Below are 21,794 nucleotides of genomic sequence, written 5' to 3'. Positions count from 1 at the left end.
GATGTTCCGTCATCTAACCGCACATCAGCAGATCATTGTAGTAGCCTACGAGACCAAGTTCTGGCATCCAGCAACAGCCTTCGGGATGATATTATGGAATTCAACAACAGAGCAATATATCGTTTAAATAGCCTAATTCCAGCACAACCCCATCAAGAAGATTGATACCTACTCGTACATTGATTGTTGTTTTTCTGTACATAGATACAGGCATCTATCTATTCTATAGGATTGAATTGTGACGTGTCCTCGGTTTGCACACTGCAGTTTCTTTTTCTATTCATGTTTTCCAAATATATGTAATACCTACTCATTAAGTAAGAATTTTATTACTTACCTATCTCAATTGAATTTTTATTTAATTCTTACCTACTATTTATTATTAATTAAACTGCTTGTCCATTTTATAATTCCGTTATTTTTGAATCAATCTAACACTTTACCTGGAATAGTACGGAGATACCTAATTGCCATCCTTTTTATTGTCATTCAAGCTTCAAGCAACCCTACGTCTCCAAGTTCAAATGTCTATGCGTTGGAGAGTTAGTGTTACCCTTGTGACGATGGATATAAATATCCACATTACCGAAATCAGGCTTGCCTGAATCAAGAACACAAATTGCACTATACCTTATGTACAGGGGTAAACCGAAGTTCGCATTTTTTATGACGGATTTTAACTAATTCGAGGTCGCTGATTTCGAATATGACGTCGAAATTGATGCATGCTTTTGTGGTTGTTTCTAATTGACAAAATTTCAGATCATTTTTCCAAATTTCCATAGTCTTTGTATTACGAAATTTTAAATCAATTTTCTGAAATTCCTTATTGCCACTTACCTAATTATGAAATTTTCAATCAATTTTTCAAAATTCACATCGCAAATAACAAATTTCAAACCATTTTTCAAAATTCCCATTGTCTTTGTAGGTATTGCAAAATTTCAAATAAATTTTCAGAATTCTGTATCAGTAATTCCAAATTACTGAATTTTAAAATAATTGTTTAGAAATTCGAACTGCCTCCGAACGAATTGGTTCATTTTTTGGCGAATTTCGTTCACGAACAAATTGATTCATTATTAGAGAATCGTTCGCGAACAAATTGATTCATTTTTAGAGAATCGTTCGCGAACAAATTGATTCATTTTTTGGCAAATCTCGTTCGCGAACGAATTAATTCATCTCTGGCAAATCATTGGCGAACGAATTGATTTATTTTTTGTGAATCATTCGCCAATGAGTTGGTTCATTTTTGGCAAATCTCGTTCGCGAACGAATTGATTCATTTTCAGCGAATCATTCGCGAATGAATAGGTTTATCTTTTGGCAAATTTCGTTCACGCACAAATTGATTCATTTTTAGAGAATCATTCGCGAACAAATTGATTCATTTTTTGTGAATCATTCTCGAATGAGTTGGTTCATTTTTGGCAAATCTCGTTCGCGAACGAATTGATTCATTTTCAGCGAATCATTCGCGAATGAATAGGTTTATCTTTTGGCGAATTTCGTTCACGCACAAATTGATTCATGTTTAGAGAATCATTCGCGAACAAATTGATTCATTTTTTGTGAATCATTCGCGAATGAGTTGGTTCATTTTTGGTGGATCTCGTTCGCGATCGAATTGATAAATTTTCAGCGAATCATTCGCGAATGAATAGGTTCATTTTTTGGCGAATTTCGTTCACGAACAAATTGATTCATTATTAGAGAATCGTTCGCGAACAAATTGATTCATTTTTAGAGAATCGTTCGCGAACAAATTGATTCATTTTTTGGCAAATCTCGTTCGCGAACGAATTAATTCATCTCTGGCAAATCATTGGCGAACGAATTGATTTATTTTTTGTGAATCATTCGCCAATGAGTTGGTTCATTTTTGGTGGATCTCGTTCGCGAACGAATTGATTCATTTTCAGCGAATCATTTGCGAATGATTAGGTTCATTTTTTGGCGAATTTCGTTCACGAACAAATTGATTCATTATTAGAGAATCGTTCGCGAACAAATTGATTCATTTTTTGGCAAATCTCGTTCGCGAACGAATTAATTCATCTCTGGCAAATCATTGGCGAACGAATTGATTTATTTTTTGTGAATCATTCGCCAATGAGTTGGTTCATTTTTGGTGGATCTCGTTCGCGAACGAATTGATTCATTTTCAGCGAATCATTTGCGAATGATTAGGTTCATTTTTTGGCGAATTTCGTTCACGCACAAATTGATTCATTTTTAGAGAATCATTCGCGAACAAATTGATTCATTTTTTGTGAATCATTCGCGAATGAGTTGGTTCATTTTTGGCAAATCTCGTTCGCGAACGAATTGATTCATTTTCAGCGAATCATTCGCGAATGAATAGGTTCATTTTTTGGCGAATTTCGTTCACGCACAAATTGATTCATTTTTAGAGAATCATTCGCGAACAAATTGATTCATTTTTTGTGAATCATTCGCGAATGAGTTGGTTCATTTTTGGCAAATCTCGTTCGCGAACGAATTGATTCACTTTCAGCGAATCATTCGCGAATGAATAGGTTCATTTTTTGGCGAATTTTGTTCAAGAACAAAGTGGTTCATTTTTGTCGAGTCTCGTTCGCGAACGAATAGATTCACTTTCAGTAAATCATTCGCGAACAAATCGATTCAGTTTTAGTGAATCATTCGCGAACAAATCGATTCAGTTTTAGTGAATCATTCGCGAACGAATTGATTCATTTTCAGTGAATCATTCGCGAACAAATTGATTCATTTTTTGTGAATCATTCTCGAATGAGTTGGTTCATTTTTGGCAAATCTCGTTCGCGAACGAATTGATTCATTTTCAGCGAATCATTCGCGAATGAATAGGTTTATCTTTTGGCGAATTTCGTTCACGCACAAATTGATTCACTTTCAGTAAATCATTCGCGAACAAATTGATTCAGTTTTAGTGAATCATTCGCGAACGAATTGATTCATTTTCAGTGAATCATTCGCGAACAAATTGATTCATTTTTTGTGAATCATTCGCGAATGAAATGGTTCATTTTTGGTGGATCTCGTTCGCGAACGAATTGATTCATTTTCAGCGAATCATTCGCGAATGAATAGGTTCATTTTTTGGCGAATTTTGTTCACGAACAAAGTGGTTCATTTTTGTCAAGTCTTGTTCGCGAACGAATTGATTCACTTTCAGTAAATCATTCGCAAACAAATTGATTCAGTTTTAGTAAATCATTCGCGAATGAGTTGGTTCATTTTTTGGCAAATCTCGTTCGCAAACGAATTAATTCATCTCTGGTGAATCATTCGCGAACGAATTGATTTATTTTTAGTGAATCATTCGCGAACGATTTGATTCATTTTAAGTGGATCATTCGCGAACAAATTGATTCATTTTTTGTGAATCATTCGCGAATGAGTTGGTTCATTTTTGGAAAATCTCGATCACGAACGATTTGTTTTTTTTTCAGAGAATCATTCGCGAATGAATAGGTTCATTCTTTGACGAATTTCGTTCACGAAAAAAGTGGTTCAATTTTGTCGAGTCTCGTTCGCGAACGAATTGATTCATTTTTTGTGAATCATTCGCGAATGAATAAGTTCATTCTTTGGCGAATTTCGTTCACGAACAAAGTGGTTCAATTTTGTCGAGTCTCGTTCGCGAACGAATTGATTCATTTTTTGTGAATCATTCGCGAATGAATAAGTTCATTCTTTGGCGAATTTCGTTCACAAACAAAGTGGTTCGTTTTTGTCGAGTCTCGTTCGCGAACGAATTGATTCTTCTTTTTGTGAATCATTCGCAAATGCATATTTTTTGGCAAATCTCGTTCGCGAACGAATTAATTCACTTTTGGTAATTCATTCGCGAACGAATTGATTCAGTTTTAGTGAATCATTCGCGAACGAATTGATTCATTTTCAGTGAATCATCCGCGAATGAATTGATCCATTTTTATAGTGAGTCATTCGCGATCAAATTGATTCATTTTTAGTGAATCATTCGCGAACGCATTGTTTTTTTTAGTGAATCATTCGCGAACGAATTGATTCATATTCAATGAATCATTCGCAAACGAATTGATTAAGTTATGAACTCTGGAAATACAGGTCCACTACCATATGGAATGAGAGAATGTAGGTACCAAGGTACCATTACTACCATTCCAGCGGGCTCGCTTCATTTTGCATTTATAACAGGTTTTGGAGATCGAGAGAAGAGGACAACGACACACATGTTTTCCAGTCATCTTACACAATGGTAAGTAGCGCGTTCGTCTTTAAATTATTTTATTTCAGTGTACTTACCTAAGCCAGCCCTACTGGTACTTGAGTAGTGAATCTACGTGTTAACGAGTAAAGTCGTTTAAACATTGAAAAATCGCGTGAATTTCTAATAAGGTGGCAGGTAGATATTTATAAAGTGAAAAAAAATAGTGTACCTATTTTACGTACGTAGCTAAATTTGCAAATGGAGAAATTATCGAGAATGCTGACAATTTGTCTAATTTTGTTCGCTGCAACAGCAATGGCTTGTACGAGAGGCAAGCCAAAAACAGACACTGATCCAACGTGGACGCTAAATATACACTTCAGTTCATGGACACGCAATGGTACGTTTAGAGTGAATCTGAATACATTCGAAGAGTCTGATGGCCTCACAAACACTCGGTTTAAGGACGATAGAAACATTTTGGATAGTGAAAATGAGGTAACGGTCGTATTCGAAACGAAGATTAATTCATTTATAGAGGGAAAGATGGACGTTAAGCTTGTATTAGAAAATGGGCCTGACACTGTGACTGCTGATGCTGCCGAAATTCAATTTTATCGCGTGCGTTACGATAATGAAGATGGTGTTCTGGCAGCCGTATCTTCCCGTAATTCACCAGTACTCGGAGAAGATGTTTTCGCGATGAGAAAGGTAAACGCAATTTGTTACATACACCATTGCGGAGCACTTCCGTTTTGGCCGAAATACCAAACAGAATATGATTTATTCATACACTGCGATAGACTTCAACCGTACCCATCCGTAGATGTTCTGTCATCTAACTGCACAGCAGAAGAGTATTGTAGTAGCCTACGAGACCATGTTCTGGCATCCAGCAACAGCCTTCGAGATTTTATTCGGGCATCTAGCAACGCGGCAATACTTCGTTTAAATAGCCTTATTCCCGCACAACCCCATCAAGAAGAAAAAGAAGAAAAAAAAGAAAAAGAAGAAGAAGATTGATACCTATATTGACTGTTATTGTTTTAATGTACGTACGGTAGATATAGTTACATGTAGGCATCTATCTATAGGATTGAATTGTGACGTGTATTTTTATTTATTAAACTGCTTGTTCATTTTATGTAATTCTGGTATTTTTGAATCAATCCAACACCTATAAGCAAGCATGGTCAAGCCGAGCGCGGACTGCACTGGGCGGGAGCGGAAGAGGGGGAAGCAGAGCAAAGAAAGGCTACCTAGAGTGTTACCCGTGCGACGATATAAATATCCATATTACCGAAATCAGGATTGCCTGAATCAAAAACACACATTATTGCACTACCTTATGTACTGGGGTATACACAATTTCGCATTTTATATGATGGATTTAAACTAAGTGTGTAATTCGAAGTCGCAGATTTCGAATATGAGGTGGAAATTGATGCATGATTTTGTGGTTCCGAGATGAGCGTCGGTTCTGTATGAAGAAAGGGCGAGTGATCGAATCTGATAGCAGATTGGGACTCGGCGACCTTGAATTAGTCGAAAACGACCCTTTACTCGATTTTTTTGGAATTCAAAAAAATCCAAAAAATGCAAAGGGTAATTCATGCATTTTTTTGGGCGAAAAAACTTTTAGTCGCCAATCGAGCTGAAAATTTGGCTAGGGGGGTTTCTTGGGACGGCGAATTCATTTCCGATGTCAGATTGCTCCGACGACGCTTCCTTGTACCGATAATTTACCATTTTTTGGACCCAAAATGAGCAAGAAAAAATGTTCAAATTTTGCGATATTAATGACGATTTCTGACTAATTTGAGCATGCTCAATCCAAAAAAGACGTTTGTTTTGCAATCGGACACGCAATTTGCGAAATAGTTGCAAATTCTCAATGAAGCAGCGTTCCACGACACAAATGGACACCAGATTCGGACTTCGCGTCCACAAATTAGTCAGAAAAGGTAGGTGAAAGTGTAAAATTTGACAATTTTTTCCCAGCTCATTTTCAGTACAAAAAAGTGCCATTTTCGAGTAGAAGGAAGCGCCGTTGCACCAATCTGACACCGGCAGTGAATTACTCGCCCCAAGCAACCCTCCCAGCCGAGAGCTGAAGTCGCTGACGCGCATATTTCAAGGAGTCAACTTTTTGCACAAAATGCAGTTTTTTTTTCAAAAAAATTAACTCCTCGAAATATGCGCGCCAGCGACTCCATCTCTCGGCTAGGGGGGTTTCTTGGGACAGGGAATTCAATTCCGACGTCCAATCGCCGATTCGCAGCTTCCTTCTACTCCAAAATGGAACTTTTCTGCACTCGAATTGAGCAACGAAAAAATTGTCAAACACACTTTTTTGATGAGATTTTTAATGAACCATTTTCTTGGTGAAAAAAGCATCGTTCCATAGCGACGTCGCGACGACGGGCCAATCTGACACCGGAAATGAATTCGCCGTACCAAAAACCCGCCTATTCGTCAAGTTTGTACAGCCTAAAAAGCTCTCTAAAGCTCGCCAAATTGATTCAAAAGTTCAAGTATTAGGAGTATCGAACCTCCTAATATCCCATATTCTCCAAATGAAATTGATCTGATTTGACATCTTTTCACTAATTGAGCATCGCTGATCACGTCAAGCTCGTTTATTTTAGTCGATCGAGCTTTTTTCCAACTGAAAGCTCAACTTTAATGAAAAAAAGCTTCATTTCGAAGGGAACTTTGAGCTTTTTGCTAGAATCAACACCGGAAACGAATTCGCCGTACCCAAAAACCCCCCTATTCGTCCACTTCGTACAGCCTAAAAAGCTCTACAAAGCTCGCAAAATCGATTCAAAAGTTCGAGTATTAGGAGTATCGAACCTCCTAATACTCTATATTCTCCTAATGAAATTGGTCTCATTTAGCATTTTTTATATTCAAAAATGGTCAAAATTGAAAATTTTGTTTTTTTCAAAACTGAGCTTTTTGGCCGAATGAACGCCAATTAGGGTGTACGAATAGTCGATTATTACTAATTGAGCATCGCTGATCACGTCAACTTGGTTTATTTCAGTCGATCGAGCTTTCTTCTAACTGAAAGCTCAACATTTATGAAAAAAAGCTTCATTTCGAAGGGAACTTTGAGCTTTTTGCAAAAACCAACACCAGAAACGAATTCGCCATACCCAAAAACCCCCCTATTCGTCCAGTTCGTACAACCTAAAAAGCTCTCTAAAGCTCGCTAAATCGATTCAAAAGTTCAAATATTAGGAGTATCGAACCTCCTAATACTCTATCTTCTCCTAATGAAATTGGTCTCATTTGACATCTTTTATACTCGAAAATGATCAAAATTTGAAAATTTTCTGTTTTTTCAAAATTGAGCTTTTCGGCCAAATGAAAGTCAATTAAGGTGTACGAATAGTCGATTATTACTAATTGAGCATCGCTGATAACGTCAAGCTCGTTTCATTTAGTCGATCGAGCTTTCTACTAACTGAAAGCTCAACTTTTATGAAAAAAAGCTTCATTTCCGAGGGAACTTTGAGCTTTTTGCAACAACCAACACCGCAAACGAATTCACAGTACCCAAAAACCCCCCTATTCGTCCACTTCGTACGGTCAAAAAAGCTCTCTAAAGCTCGCAAAATCGATTCAAAAGTTCAAGTCTTAGGAGCATTGAACCTCCCAATATCCCATATTCTCCTAATGAAATTGGTCTCATTTAGCATCTTTTATTACCAAAAATGGTGAAAATTGAAAAATTTTGGTTTTTTCAAAATTGAGCTTTTTGACCAAATGATAGTCAATTGGGGTGTACGAATAGTCGACTATTACTGATTGACCATCGCTGATCACGTCAAGCTCGTTTATTTTAGTCGATCGAGGTTTCTTACAACTGAAAGCTCAACTTTTATGAAAAAAGGCTTCATTTGAGAGGGAACTTTGAGCTTTTTGCAACAACCAACATCAGAAACGAACTCGCCGTACCCAAAAACCCCCCTATTCGTCCTGTTCGTATAACCTAAAAAGCTCTCTAAAGCTCGCAAAATTGATTCAAAAGTTCAAGTATCAGGAGTATCGAACCTCCTAATACTCTATATTCTCTTAATGAAATTGGTCTCATTTAGCATCGTTTATTACCAAAAATTGTGAAAATTTAAAAATTTGTACTTTTTCAAAGTTGAGCTTTTTGGCCAAATGGTAGTGAATTAAGGTGTACAAATAGTCGATTATTACTAATTAAGCATCGCTGATCACGTCAAGCGCGTTTATTTCATTCGATCGAGCTTTCTTCTCACTGAAAGCTCAACTTTTATGAAAAAAAGCTTCATTTTGAAGGGAACTTTGAGCTTTTTGCAATAACCAACACCGGAAACGAATTCACCGTACCCAAAAACCCCCCTATTCGTCCACTTCGTACAGCCTAAAAAGCTCTACAAAGCTCGCAAAATCGATTCAAAAGTTCGAGTATTAGGAGTATCGAACCTCCTAATACTCTATATTCTCCTAATGAAATTGGTCTCATTTTGCATCTTTCATTACCAAAAATGGTCAAAATTGAAAATTTTGTTTTTTTCAAAATTGAGCTTTTTGGCCAAATGAAAGTCAACTAAGGTGTACGAGTAGTCGATTATTACTAATTAAGCATCGCTGATCACGTCAACCTGGTTTATTTAAGTCGATCGAGCTTTTTTCTACCTGAAAGTTCAACTTTTATGAAAAAAAGCTCCGTTTCAGAGGAAACTTTGAGCTTTTTGGCATATCCAACACCGGAAACGAATTCGCCGACCCCAAAAACCCCCTCATTCGCACTCTTCGTACAGCCTAAAACGCTCTCTAAAGCTCGCAAAATTGATTCAAAAGTTCAAGTATCAGGAGTATCGAACCTCCTAATATCCCATATTCTCCTAATGAATTTGGTCTCAATTCGCATCATTTTTATTACCAAAAATGGTCAAAATTGAGAAATTTAGGTTTTTTCAAAATTGAGCTTTTTGACAAAATGGTAGTCAATTAAGGTGTACGAATTGTCGATTAATACTATTTAGGCATCGCTGATAACGTCAAGCTCGTTTATTTTAGTCGATCGATTTTTTTTCCAACTGAAAGCTCAACTTTAATGAAAAAAAGCTTCATTTGAGAGAGAACTTTGAGCTTTTTGCAAAAACCAACACCAGAAACGAATTCGCCGTACCCAAAAACCCCCCCATTCGTACAATACGTACAGCCTAAAAAGCTCTTCAAAGCTCGTAAAATTGATTCAAAAGTTCAAGTATCAGGAGTATCGAACCTCCTAATATCCCATATTCTCCTAATGAAATTGGTCTCATTTAGCATCTTTCATTACCAAAAATTGAGAAAATTGAAAAATTTCTGTTTTTTCAAAGTTGAGCTTTTTGGCCAAATGAACGTCAATTAAGATGTACGAATAGTCGATTATTACTAATTAAGCATCGCTGATCACGTCAAACTCGTTTATTTTAGTCGATCGAGCTTTTTTCTAACTGAAAGCTCAACTTTTATGAAAAAAAGCTTCATTCCGAAGAGAACTTTGAGCTTTTTGCAACATTTAACACCGGAAACGAATTCGCCGTACCCAAAAACCCCCCTATTCGTCCACTTTGTATAGTCTAAAAAGCTCTACAAAGCTCGCAAAATTGATTCAAAAGTTCAAGTATTAGGAGCATCGAACCCCCTAATACTTTATATTCTCCTAATAAAATTGGTCTCATTTAGCATCTTTTATACCAAAAATAATGAAAATTGAAAAATTTCTGATTTTTCAAAATTGAGCTTTTTTGCCAAATGAACATCAATTAGGGTGTACGAATAGTCGACTAATACTAATTGAGCATCGCTGATCACGTTAAGCTCGTTTATTTTAGTCAATCGAGCTTTCTACTAACTGAAAGCTCAACTTTTTTGAATGAAAGCTTCATTTCGAAGAGAACTTTGAGCTTTTTGCAACAACCAACCCCGGAAATGAATTCGCCGTACCCAAAAACCCCCCATTCGTATAACGTACAGCCTAAAAAGCTCTCTAAAGCTCGCTAAATTGATTCAAAAGTTCAAGTATTAGGAGCATCGAACCTTCTAATCAACTTTTATGAAAAAAGCTTCATCGATAAATACTTGAAACTTGATACTAGTGTATGATACATCGATTGTTTGGTTTTCGATATCGAAGATTCCGAATTTGGCACCCATTTTTCGACTGGAGTTGGTGATGAGGCATGAGGAGAGGAAAATTGGAAATTTTACCAATGTAGGCATACTTAGACGCATCGATTGTTGGGTTTTCTATGTCGTAGTTTCCGAATTCGTCATCGTGTGGTTTTCGGAGAAGAAAATCCTATTTTTTCGATGAGTATTGATGGATAATTCGTCGAATAATTTATTCCACTTACCTAATCTGCTCGCATGTATGTTGCATAAACCGCTGTATTATTTTGATCCGGATTCATCAAAAATAATGAAGTTGGAAGATTTAATTTTGAAAAAACTGGCCATGTTAATAGAATTGCATACTCAGTTTGCCGTAAATACCGCGTATTGCTTATTTACGGCAAACCGAGTATGCAACTCTTTCGACGTTTATCTATCCATGCACTGTTTTGCCCATAATGCGTGCAGCGTGCCTACATCTCAAGAGGCCAAGACTGATTGAACTCGAAATATGTACATCAAACAATTAACTGATCTTGACCTTGACAACGTGATCAATGTTTCACATTCTGTAATTACGTCATCGCCTAGTATTTTGAAAAAATTAAAAAAAAACACGACATTTGTACGAAAAAGTAAAAAGTTTTAATATTATAAAAAAGTATTCGTATGATACATACATCGAGAAATAGTATAACGAAAATGTCGATTAACCATAAATAAATAAAATTTAATACGATAAGCTGCCATTTTTATGTTTAAAAAATTTTTAAGTACATAAATTAAAACAATTTTATTTCGGGGGTAACTTATAATAAACAGTTACTTTAACACCTATAACGATGGAATGTGTACACTTTTTGACTAGGTTTAAGCATCTTAAAATTAATTTAAATAAATAAATAAAAATAAAAAAGAAATACAGCCAATCGAGGCTTTTCATTATTTTCACACTTTACGCTCAAATACCAAAAAAAAAAAAAAGATGGCAACTTATACACGAGTTTTTAAAAAAAAATTTTCCTACACGGAAATTTTGATCAGTACAAATAAAAAATATCGTAAAATATCTACAACTACATCATATTTACACGTACGCAGGTGGATTTATTCGAATGTTTAAAATTAAATGAAAGAAAAAAAAATTAAAGGTACATAAATCGTAATGAGATCGCTCAAAAAAATTAATTACGTTTGGCCCCCTGATACGAAGAGATAATTAGTCCAAATGCGCGTTAGAAAAAAAAATGACAGGAAATGATCTAAGAGGCAATTTTGTGTTACTTTTTTCTTTAAAAATTTACTACTCGTCTACAAAATAAAATAGTCGAACGATACTTTTGTTCAATATCGTTCGTTTATATAAATTTGGCAGTGCTTAAATAAGCAGCATCACTAACGTCCATTAATTTTGTATCACAGAAATATTAATAATTATTAAATTAAAAACTGCGAGCTAACGTAAGAAAATAATTGAGAAAACAAAAACAATTAAGTATTAACGGAGGCCGATTATAAATTAAAATGTTCAAGCATATTAATTGAAAAAAAAAAAAAAAATAGCTCGCAAGAAAAAGAAAATCAATAAAATCCGACCTAATTAAACATAATAATAATAAATGCAGTATTTTGGAAATGATTGTAAAATATACCTACTAATACAACGTTAAATATTATTGCGAGAAAAATGATACGAGTATCAACTAAACCATCGGATAATTGACTACCGAGGAGAAAATAGAAAAAAAAACAAAATCCTCGCAAAAAAACATTATTTTGATTACGCTTAAATTACCCAATTTATATTTTCGTTTTTGTAACAATAACTCGCAAAAACGTGGAAAAAATATCCGCCACGAAGACCAATAATAATGTAAATTTCGCATCAAATCAAAACAAGACCATTACAAACGTTTTAAAATTACTCCGAGAGAAGTAAAATTCGAGATCACAGATAATTTTATCGATATCTATTCGTCCGTCTAAAGAATAGTGGTCCTGTTTCGACGTCGCAAAAAACTGGTCTCTAGAGCGAATTTATTTTCGGCGATTAATTCGCAGTTAAATTGAAAAAATTAAATGATATAACGAAAGTTCAGTCGTGGCACACTTCGTTACCTAAATTTAAAATTTTTCACGAAAACACGCGACCGAATAACGAGCATTCGGATATACAAGTACGAAAAAATCGTACTCGAAAAAAAACCATTTCCGAATTTCTACCGCGAATCGCCAGAGTATCGTCAACGTAACAAAAAAAAAATCTCAACTTAATCTAGAAAAAAATGGCGTTTAAACGAAATGCAAATTCTGCAAAACATCATCGAGAGTTCCTCGAGACCCATTTTCACAATAACAATCTTAACAACTACACAGAAAAATAAAAACTGAACACAAAGAAAATGTTAACAAAATCATAATAGTACAATACCCGGTAGAGAATATCGGATTACACTTCCAACGTGTCAAATACAAGTAAAAAAAAAAAAAAACTAATATCGTAAAAATAGCCTACGTTTACAAATCGATGTTATCACGTACATAATTATTACACATAAAGGAAAAAAAAAATCAAATTAATAAATACGGAAATACAATAATATTTTAAAAAACCCGTCCGAAGAAAAAAAATCACTTCTGTATATAAATTTTACGTTTAGATAAATCAAGATGGTAACTTGAGCTGGTGAAGAGAGTAATAAAAAAACGCATAAACCAATATAACGACTAAATAAAAATAGAAAAAAAAAACTTTACAATTAGGTTATCGTTAACACCAAGACACAGACGCTGTGTTATGATATGTATCGCTATCTTCGTCGCTGGCGTCTTCTCCGTACATGTCAGCTAATTTTCTAAATCGAGGTCCAAAATTCGACAAATAGTCGAAATTCAAGTCACCTTCGTCGGTACCTGTTTCAGAGGGAGAGAAAAATACTCAAATGAGAGGTCCATCACATTATTGTACATAATCTAGGGCATTTAGGCAAGAATAAAATGTAGGAAAAAAATTAAAAAAAAAATCACACAGAACTGAAATTAAAAGGCCACAATTTCAAAAACAACGAACAAACAATCCAGCAAAAAACTTTTTAAAAAAAACATGGTGGAAAAGTTTTTTAATATTGAAAACGAAAATAGAACCAAAAAATGCAGGTAAGCATGAAAAATCGGGAAAAAAATTCCAGACGAAATAAAAATCTAAAAACTATAAAAAAGAAACTAAACAACCACAATAAAAATGAAACCCCCCAAAAAATCTTAGAACAAAAACCAAAACTAAAAAACCAAGCAACCGTGGGAAAATCAAAAGCAATTTTGGAAAAATGAAAATTGAAAAAAAAATTTAAATAACAAAATCAAATTAAAATAAACCAAAATAAATATTAATTAGAACAAAAACCATAAAATTCAGTACAGGAGTAGAACAATAAAATTGAGAATCGAAAAACATATAGAAAACATGATCAAAACAGAAAACAAAAACAAAAAAACTAAATAAAACAACGTATAACAAAAACCAAACATTTTTTCACAAAAATATAGAACAAAAAATTGAGAGAATCCAAAAAACAAAGAACACATGACCAAAACAGAAAACAAAAACAAAAACCAAAAAACTGTGGAAAAACTCGAAAGAAATTTTCGAAAAACGAAAAATTTCTAAAAAATCACGAGAAATTGTAGCAAAATTGAAACTGAAACCCAAAATGGGAACAAGACAAGAACCACAAAATCCAAAAAAGACTACTAAAAATCCAAAAAAATGCCGTGAAAAATTGAGAATACTTCGAAACCAAAGTACATATAAGAAAAATGAAACAACTCGAAACGAAAAAGAAAGATGACAAAAATCACAAATTCAAAACCAAAATAAAAACTACAACTAGGGGAAAAAATTGAAACAAGAGCAGAATGAAAAATTCAAGAATTCAAAAAACAAAAATTTTGAGAAACACAAAAATATGAAAAAATTAAAATAAAAGAAACAAAAAATTCACAAAAATGTAGATGATAAGACCAAAATTGTACAAAATTTCAGAAAAAAAACAGTCAATAAAAACCCCAAGAAAAAGGTCGGCAAAAAGTTGAAATATTTAAAAAAAAAACAAAAATGACTAGAAACGACTTTTTTTAAAAAAATGTTCACACAGAAATTTTTTGATAAAGAAACTGAAAACGAACACAAAAAAAATAATAAAACTGAAAACAATGACGTGCAAAAAAAATCACAAAAATGTACTCGTAGAAGACCGAATCAAAATTGTACAAAATTTCAGAACAAAAACCATCAATGAAAGCTTAAAGGAGAAAGTTGAAAAAACAATTTGAGAAATGAAAACAACACCAAAATATGAACCAAAAAGAAAAAAAAAATGACTAGAAACAAACTTTAAAAAAAAATGTGAAACAGAAATTTTTCAAAAAAGAAACTAAAAATAAACACAAAAAAACAAAAAACTGAAAAAAATGGGCAAAAATTTACAAAAATGTACTCTTAGATTACAGTATCAAAACTGTACAAAATTTCAGACCAAAAAAAAAAAAAAACAATAAGTAAATGACAGCTCCAAGAAAAAACTAAGTTGAATCAAAATATTCAAAGAACCAAAAATCAAAAAGAAAATTGAGGAATGAAAACCAAAAGCCAAAATATTTTTAAAAAACAATGAATAGAAACAATTTTTTTTCAACAGTTGAAACAGAGTTTTTTGAAAAAATGGGCAGAAAAATTCACAAAAAAGAAGAAATTTTGAAAGAGTGAAAACAAAACGCCAAAATATAGGAAAAAAATGACTAAAAATGAAAATTTTCAAAAACGCAGTTGAAACAGAAATTTTTTGAAGAGAGAAACTGAAAATGAAAACAACAAACTGAAAAAAATGGACATAAAAATTCACAAAAATGTAGATGACTTGAGTCAAAATCGTACAAAATTTAAGAAAAACAGTAACCGAAAACTTCAAGAAAAAAAAACCAAGTCGATTCAAAAAACCTTGAAAAATTCAAAATATTAAACAAAAACCAAAAACATTGAAAAAAAATAACTCAAAACAAAATCGTGAAAAAACAGTAGGAACAAAAATTTTTTGAAAAAAGAAACTGAAAATAAAGGTAGTAGTGTAATACTTAACTACCGCTGTTTTTTGCAGAAATCTTGTTAAAATGATGAGAAATAGTGTTCTGTCGAAGAATTTTTTCAAAATTTCGCGGACAAGTTGAAAAAAAATGGTAGTTAAGTTCTTATGAAATTCCGGACTTTTATAAGAACTTAACTACCAATTTTTTTCAACTTGTCCGCGTAATTTTGAAAAAATTCTTCGTCAGAACACTATTTCCCATGATTGTGATGTGGATTTTGCAAAAAAAAACGGTAGTTAAGTTTTAATGAAAGCGCAAACTTATTAAAACTTAACTACCACTGATAGCGCTATCACTTCGCCACTAACAGGCTTCGAGAGGGTAATATTATACGATGAATTGAAAGGTTTTTCTGGTTTTTTGCAAAAACAATCGGTAAGTAGTCAAGTTTTCATAAAAATAGAACTCGAATACTACTGGTTCTGAGACCCTGTTTTCTGAAGGGAGATGTATCTACATGTACATTGTGCAAGTTTACTGGAATTGGTGAATTTTTTTAAAAATATTACAAAATGCGAATTTCAACGCTGATTCTTTTTTCAATTATTATTGAAAATAAATTATAACAATATTATTTTAATAAGATTTTTTTTTGCTTTTCAACTGAATGTTTCACCAAGGAGTGGATATATTAAATGGGGGTCTGGGGGCGAAGCCCCCAGGAATATTTCTGTCCAATATATTGAATAAAATAGCATACCTAATTGAAGCAAAATGAATTGATAAAAAATTAAAAATTGCAGTTTTACCAATTCTCTTTGCTTCACCTTCAATTACAAAGCTATTTTACTTTTATTCAATAATATATTGGACAGAAATATTGCTGGGGGCTTCGCCCCCAGACCCCCATTTAATATATCCACTCCTTGGTGAAACATTCAGTTAAAAAACCTTTCAATTCATCGTATAATATTACCCTCTCGAAGCCTGTTAGTGGCGAAGTGATAGCGCTATCAGTGGTAGTTAAGTTTTAATAAGTTTGCGCTTTCATTAAAACTTAACTACCGTTTTTTTTTTGCAAAATCCACATCACAATCATGGGAAATAGTGTTCTGACGAAGAATTTTTTCAAAATTACGCGGACAAGTTGAAAAAAATTGGTAGTTAAGTTCTTATAAAAGTCCGGAATTTCATAAGAACTTAACTACCATTTTTTTTCAACTTGTCCGCGAAATTTTGAAAAAATTCTTCGACAGAACACTATTTCTCATCATTTTAACAAGATTTCTGCAAAAAACAGCGGTAGTTAAGTATTACACTACTACCAAAATGGTAGAAAAACACAAAGCCCCAAAAACGAAATGAAAACTTTGAAAACGAACAATTTTGACAAGAAAATTTTGTGATTTGAAATTTACAGACTTTGCAAGGGCCTGGAGGCTGGATATGATCAAGTAGCAGAAAAACAAGAAAATGAAAATTATCACTTACCCGAAGCTAACGACGACAATGAGCCAGTGGTGTTACCATCTCCTTCATAAGCGTAGTGTCTAACATCGTCAAATGGCAAAGTTTCCGGATCATTATCAACGGCGTGTTTCTTTCCATCTAAAAATCCACAAATGTCTGGAACTTCGTCCATTCCTATAAATCAGAAGAATCGCACATTTATTAATATGTAGGTATTGTAGGTGAGTCTATAGCAAATAAAAAACAAAACAACCAAATAAACGCGGCAAACGAATCACTAATCAGTAATCAGAAAAAAAGTTTACAAAACATGAAAAGAGTTTGTACGGTTATTACTTCAATCCTTTAAAATATAAAAATAATGAAAATACAAAGAAAAAAATATTTATATTCAACTGCTAAAACGCCAGCAAATTTGAGCACCAAAAATTGAATTAGAAACTGCAAAAACAGAAAAAAACGACGTCAGGAGTAATAGGTGTGTACACGACCGCGACCGAAAACTAACTGAGTGATGAGCGTGTGTGTGGGTGGGCGTGTCCCTCCCACTCAACCAGTTGCGCAAGAAAGTAAACACACCTGGCTTTCAATTGATGACTACTATACCAGCTGCGCGCGCACAACCTATCAATCTACCTGCTCATAATTTTGAATCTCAATTTCTAATTATTTTTAGCCAAATTTTTGTAAAAAATGATGGCTACTGCGGAAGGCCCAACTTTGGATAAAAAGGTCGAGGGTGAAAAATTTTGACAGTTTTCGACGTTTTGAGCTCAATTTTCAGCGTCGTGATTTTTACATTTTATGACCTGGAACCTGTTCTAATTGATCAAATAAGGTTAAACTTGAGGAATGTGGTTCTTTTGGGAGCTAGAGTTGACCCCTGCAGTGGGGAGGGTCAAAGTTGAAAATTAGAGAAAGGTCATTTTTTTAGAGGGGCATAATATGGCTCCAAATGGACAAAAAAGGTCCAAAATCATACCATTGGTCAGTACCTCCATTGTGATCAACATATCCAAATTTCAGCTTCCTAGGTCATCCCCACCCTATTTGAGGTGAGAAAAACCACATTTGACCCTAATTTTTGACCCCCCTCATCCCTGAAATTGATCTAGAAGGTCCAAATTTTCAGCATACAATGGGAGGGTGCCCCATGAGTACTTATTGAAGGTTTCAACCTTCCAACCCTATTTGACCTCTCTCCAGGGTCAAAAATTGAATTTTTGGTCTATTTTACATGTTTTTCAATTTTTCAGACAGCCTACAGCACCTCCAAATTGACCTAGAGGGTCAAAATTCTCACAGCACAATTGGAGGATGTACCCGAAGTGCCTTTTGCATGTTTCAACCTTTCAACCCAATTTTTACAGAAAGCTCATTTTTTTGGAGGGGCATAATATGACCCCAAATAGATGAAAAGGGTCCAAAATCATACCATTGGTCGGTACTCCCATTGTGATCAACATATTTAAATTTCAGCTTCCTAGGTCATCCCCACCTCAATTAAGGTGGGAAAAACCACATTTGACCCCAGTTTTTGACCCCCTCACCCCTAAAATTGATCTAGAAGGTCCAAATATTCAGCATACAATGAGAGGGTGCCCCATGAGTGATTATTACAGGTTTCAACCTTCCAACCCTGTTTGACCTCTCTCCAGGGTCAAAAAAGTAGATTTTTTTTGCTATTTTACACGTTTTTAAATTTTTCAGACAGCTTGTAGCCCCTCCAAATTGACCTAGAGGGTCCAAATCTTCACAGTACATTGGGAGGATGTATCCGAAGTGCTTTTTGCAGGTTTCAACCTTACAACCCTATTTGACCTCTCTCCAGGGTCAAAAAAGTGGATTTTTTTGCTATTCTACGCATTTTCCAATGCTTCAGACAGCATGTAGCCCCTCCAAATTAACCTAGAGAGTCCAAATTTTCACAGTACAATGGGAGGGTGTACCCGAAATGCCTTTTGCATGTTTCAACCTTCCAACCCTATTTGACCTCTTTCCCGGGTCAAATGTGTTTTTCAACATTTGGGAAAGCCTACAGCACCTCCAAATTGACCTAGAGGGTTCAAATTTTTAATTTTCACAGTACAATGGGAGGGTGTGCCCGAAGTGCCTTTTGCATGTTTCAACCTTCCAACCACATTTGACCTGTTTCAGGGTCAAGACAGGTTTGTTACCATACTTTTTGCAGAAGGAAGAAGAGAGTTGGGCGAAGCCCGAGGGGGGTGCAGCTCGCGAACATAAGAAGGAAATAGCGGAAGGAGAGAGTTGGGCGAAGCCTAAGGGGGGTTTAGATGCAGGCGAAGCACAGGAGCGAAGCGAGGGTGCGAGTAGTTCAAGAGCCCTCAATGTTTCTGGCACAAAAATTTGGCTCTTACGTAGCGGCAGACTGCTACCACTTTTTTTTACTTTTTAGCCCTTTTTATAATTACCGTAATTTTTAACAAAATTTCTTATGGAAAAAGTTAACGTCATATATCATTATGGAGGCATTTATAATGGTAACAAAAAATTTCTGTGATTTGTTTGGTGAACTGTAGAGCAAACCAAAATATAAAATAAAACCAATCGCCTACGATAGTAGAAAAATTTCAGAATTGAATCGAAAAACTCACTTAGGAGTACTTTGTTCCAGAATTTCACGATTCGAACCATCGAATGTGTAATTACATACCTTCGTTATAAATTTTGATTTTCGAATGAAATCGCATTATTATAAAATTCTGAATAATATTGAAGCAAACTAACGTACAAGGTAGGTGTAAAGTGCATTTGAAATAACTTACCAGTAGAAGGTAACATTCGATTCATATATTTATCATCGCCAATCGGATCGTAATCTTGTAACCTGAGGACGGTTAAATCGTATCCGGTCATATCACCTTCGCCGCCACCTTCGTCTTCGTAATTAATAATATTCTCTCGAATATCGTCCGTGTCCTTATACATGTCTTCGACTTTCCTCCGATGCACAGCCACAGCCATCAACAGAACTACAAAAAAAAAACGATTCGTTAGTTAACATAACCAGATACACTGACACACATTTATATAACATACCTATTCGCACAAAAACACCGGTACTTACTCGTTAATATAACTAAACAAATTAATATAGCAGCCAAAAAGGTCCAGTCGAATTTGAAAGTGATAGATTCGGCGACGATATTATTACATCCGACGTCTACGCTACTCTTGGATAAACTCGGCATTCCCAAATTATATAGCTTATCGTTGAACGTGAAATTCTGTATGCATCCTTCGAAGCCCAACGCGAACGGTTTATGAGTCCAGTTACGCTGCAGCGAGATATGCGTCAAGTCCATGTAAGTTCCACCCAATTGCAAAGGACCATTCACGTTTAAAAATTTATTCGTTCCGACCGGCGTCGACAGACCCATGCATTTTTGCAATTTGCAATCATCGACGATCAATTCGATACTCTGAAACGAGAGCGAGTGATTCGTTACTACCAATGTCCCTTAATATGCAACGAAGTGCATATGTAAGCAAAAAATCAACTACGAATACGTACCGTGGTAGTGAGAATTATTTCGATTTTATGCACCATATTGTCGACGATCTGTTTATACGAGTGCTCCACCTTGGTCGTACCGGTGCCGTAATTAACCAGCAATACTGGGTAACCTTTTCGTAACTCCAAAGACATGAAATCTGTAACAAACATACCAGTAAGTATTAATCAATAATAATCAATTATCAATTTGCTATCACAAAGATTGTACTTCAATTTTTTTTTCAAAAAAACCAACTTTAGTGCCAAAAAAGCTGGAATAAGTAACCAAAAAAATGTTTAATGTAAAAAAAAAATCACGATGATTCCAGAATAAAAATTCCATCAAAAGTAGATAAACTCGTTCGGAAAAATCAGAGTAAAAAGCACTAAAATTTAAGAAAAAACATAAAAATTCAAAAAAAAACCACTAAAATTCACGATAAAATTGCAGAAACTTCGCAAAAATTTAGGCACCAAAGAAACATGAAAATCTGGCAAATTCGTCGAAAAATTCGAAAATAAAATTTATGAAAATTCAAAAAAATGAAAAGTGAAAAAAATCATTGTCTCGAGAAATCCTCAAAAAAAAAATTCGAAATAAAACCACCAAAACAAGCTCGAAAAAACTTTTAAAAAATCTGTAAAAACGGAAATTCTACAAAAGTTTTAAAATTTGGGGCAAAATTAGGAGAAAATTTTATAAAAACCACGAAAATTCAAAAAAAAAAAAAAGTTTCACCGAATTTGAGAACAAAAATTTAGGAAAAAACGAATCAATAAAATTCAAATCAAAATCATGGAAATTATGAAAATGGAAAACTCTCGAAAATTCAGTTCTGGAAAAAATCACTGAAAATTCAGAACAGTGAACTCGAGAGAATTAAAAGTACAAATTCGAGAAAAAATCAAAATAAAATCATCGAAAAATTTCAAGCAAAACTTAACAAGGTTCGAGAAAGAAAAATAATTTCAACTTGAGAAAAAAATTCTTCAAGAGAGAGGAAATCCGGAGCACCTTCTTCCATCAAGATGCAAAAAAAAAATACACCACAAAAGGTGAAAATGAAAAAAACAAAAAATACAGTCAAAATTAAGGCAAAAAAATAACCATAATTTAGAACGAAACTAAAATCGTGAAAATTCATAATTAAAAAGTCTGTCAAAACCAGAGACACTTTGCCAAAATTTGAAGAGAAGAAAAAAATGAAAAATGGAAATTCCGGGAAAATTATCGAAAAAGTAAAAAAAGAGAACTCGAAGAATGATACCGTTCAAAATTGGGACAAATCTATAAAAATTCAAAAGAAAACTCACAAAACTCAAAAAGTCATCAAACAAGTCTCAAACTAAAAAATTTGATCAATAAAATCACACAAG

At 34.2% G+C, this 21,794-nt stretch overlaps 1 protein-coding gene across 3 annotated transcripts in view; it reads right to left on the bottom strand.

Moving 5' to 3' along the window:
• Positions 1–13,050: 13,050 nt before the first annotated feature.
• Positions 13,051–21,794, bottom strand: part of shg (shotgun) — a 270,108-nt gene continuing 261,364 nt past the window's right edge. For all 3 annotated transcript variants that reach the window (XM_065356719.1, XM_065356727.1, XM_065356711.1), the window contains 5 exons: positions 20,436–20,575; positions 19,989–20,343; positions 19,687–19,893; positions 16,922–17,074; positions 13,051–13,261 (listed from right to left, as the gene is read on the bottom strand). In XM_065356719.1, coding sequence (XP_065212791.1) covers positions 13,119–13,261; positions 16,922–17,074; positions 19,687–19,893; positions 19,989–20,343; positions 20,436–20,575 — 998 coding nt within the window. In that variant the 3' untranslated portion in view covers positions 13,051–13,118. The remainder of the gene's footprint in view (positions 13,262–16,921; positions 17,075–19,686; positions 19,894–19,988; positions 20,344–20,435; positions 20,576–21,794) is intronic.

This window comes from Planococcus citri, chromosome 1 (assembly GCF_950023065.1).
Source record: "Planococcus citri chromosome 1, ihPlaCitr1.1, whole genome shotgun sequence".
In the NCBI taxonomy this organism is placed as follows: domain Eukaryota; kingdom Metazoa; phylum Arthropoda; class Insecta; order Hemiptera; family Pseudococcidae; genus Planococcus; species Planococcus citri.
The sequence above is the reverse complement of the archived record's forward strand: the minus strand, read 5'-3'. Positions and strand labels throughout refer to the sequence as shown.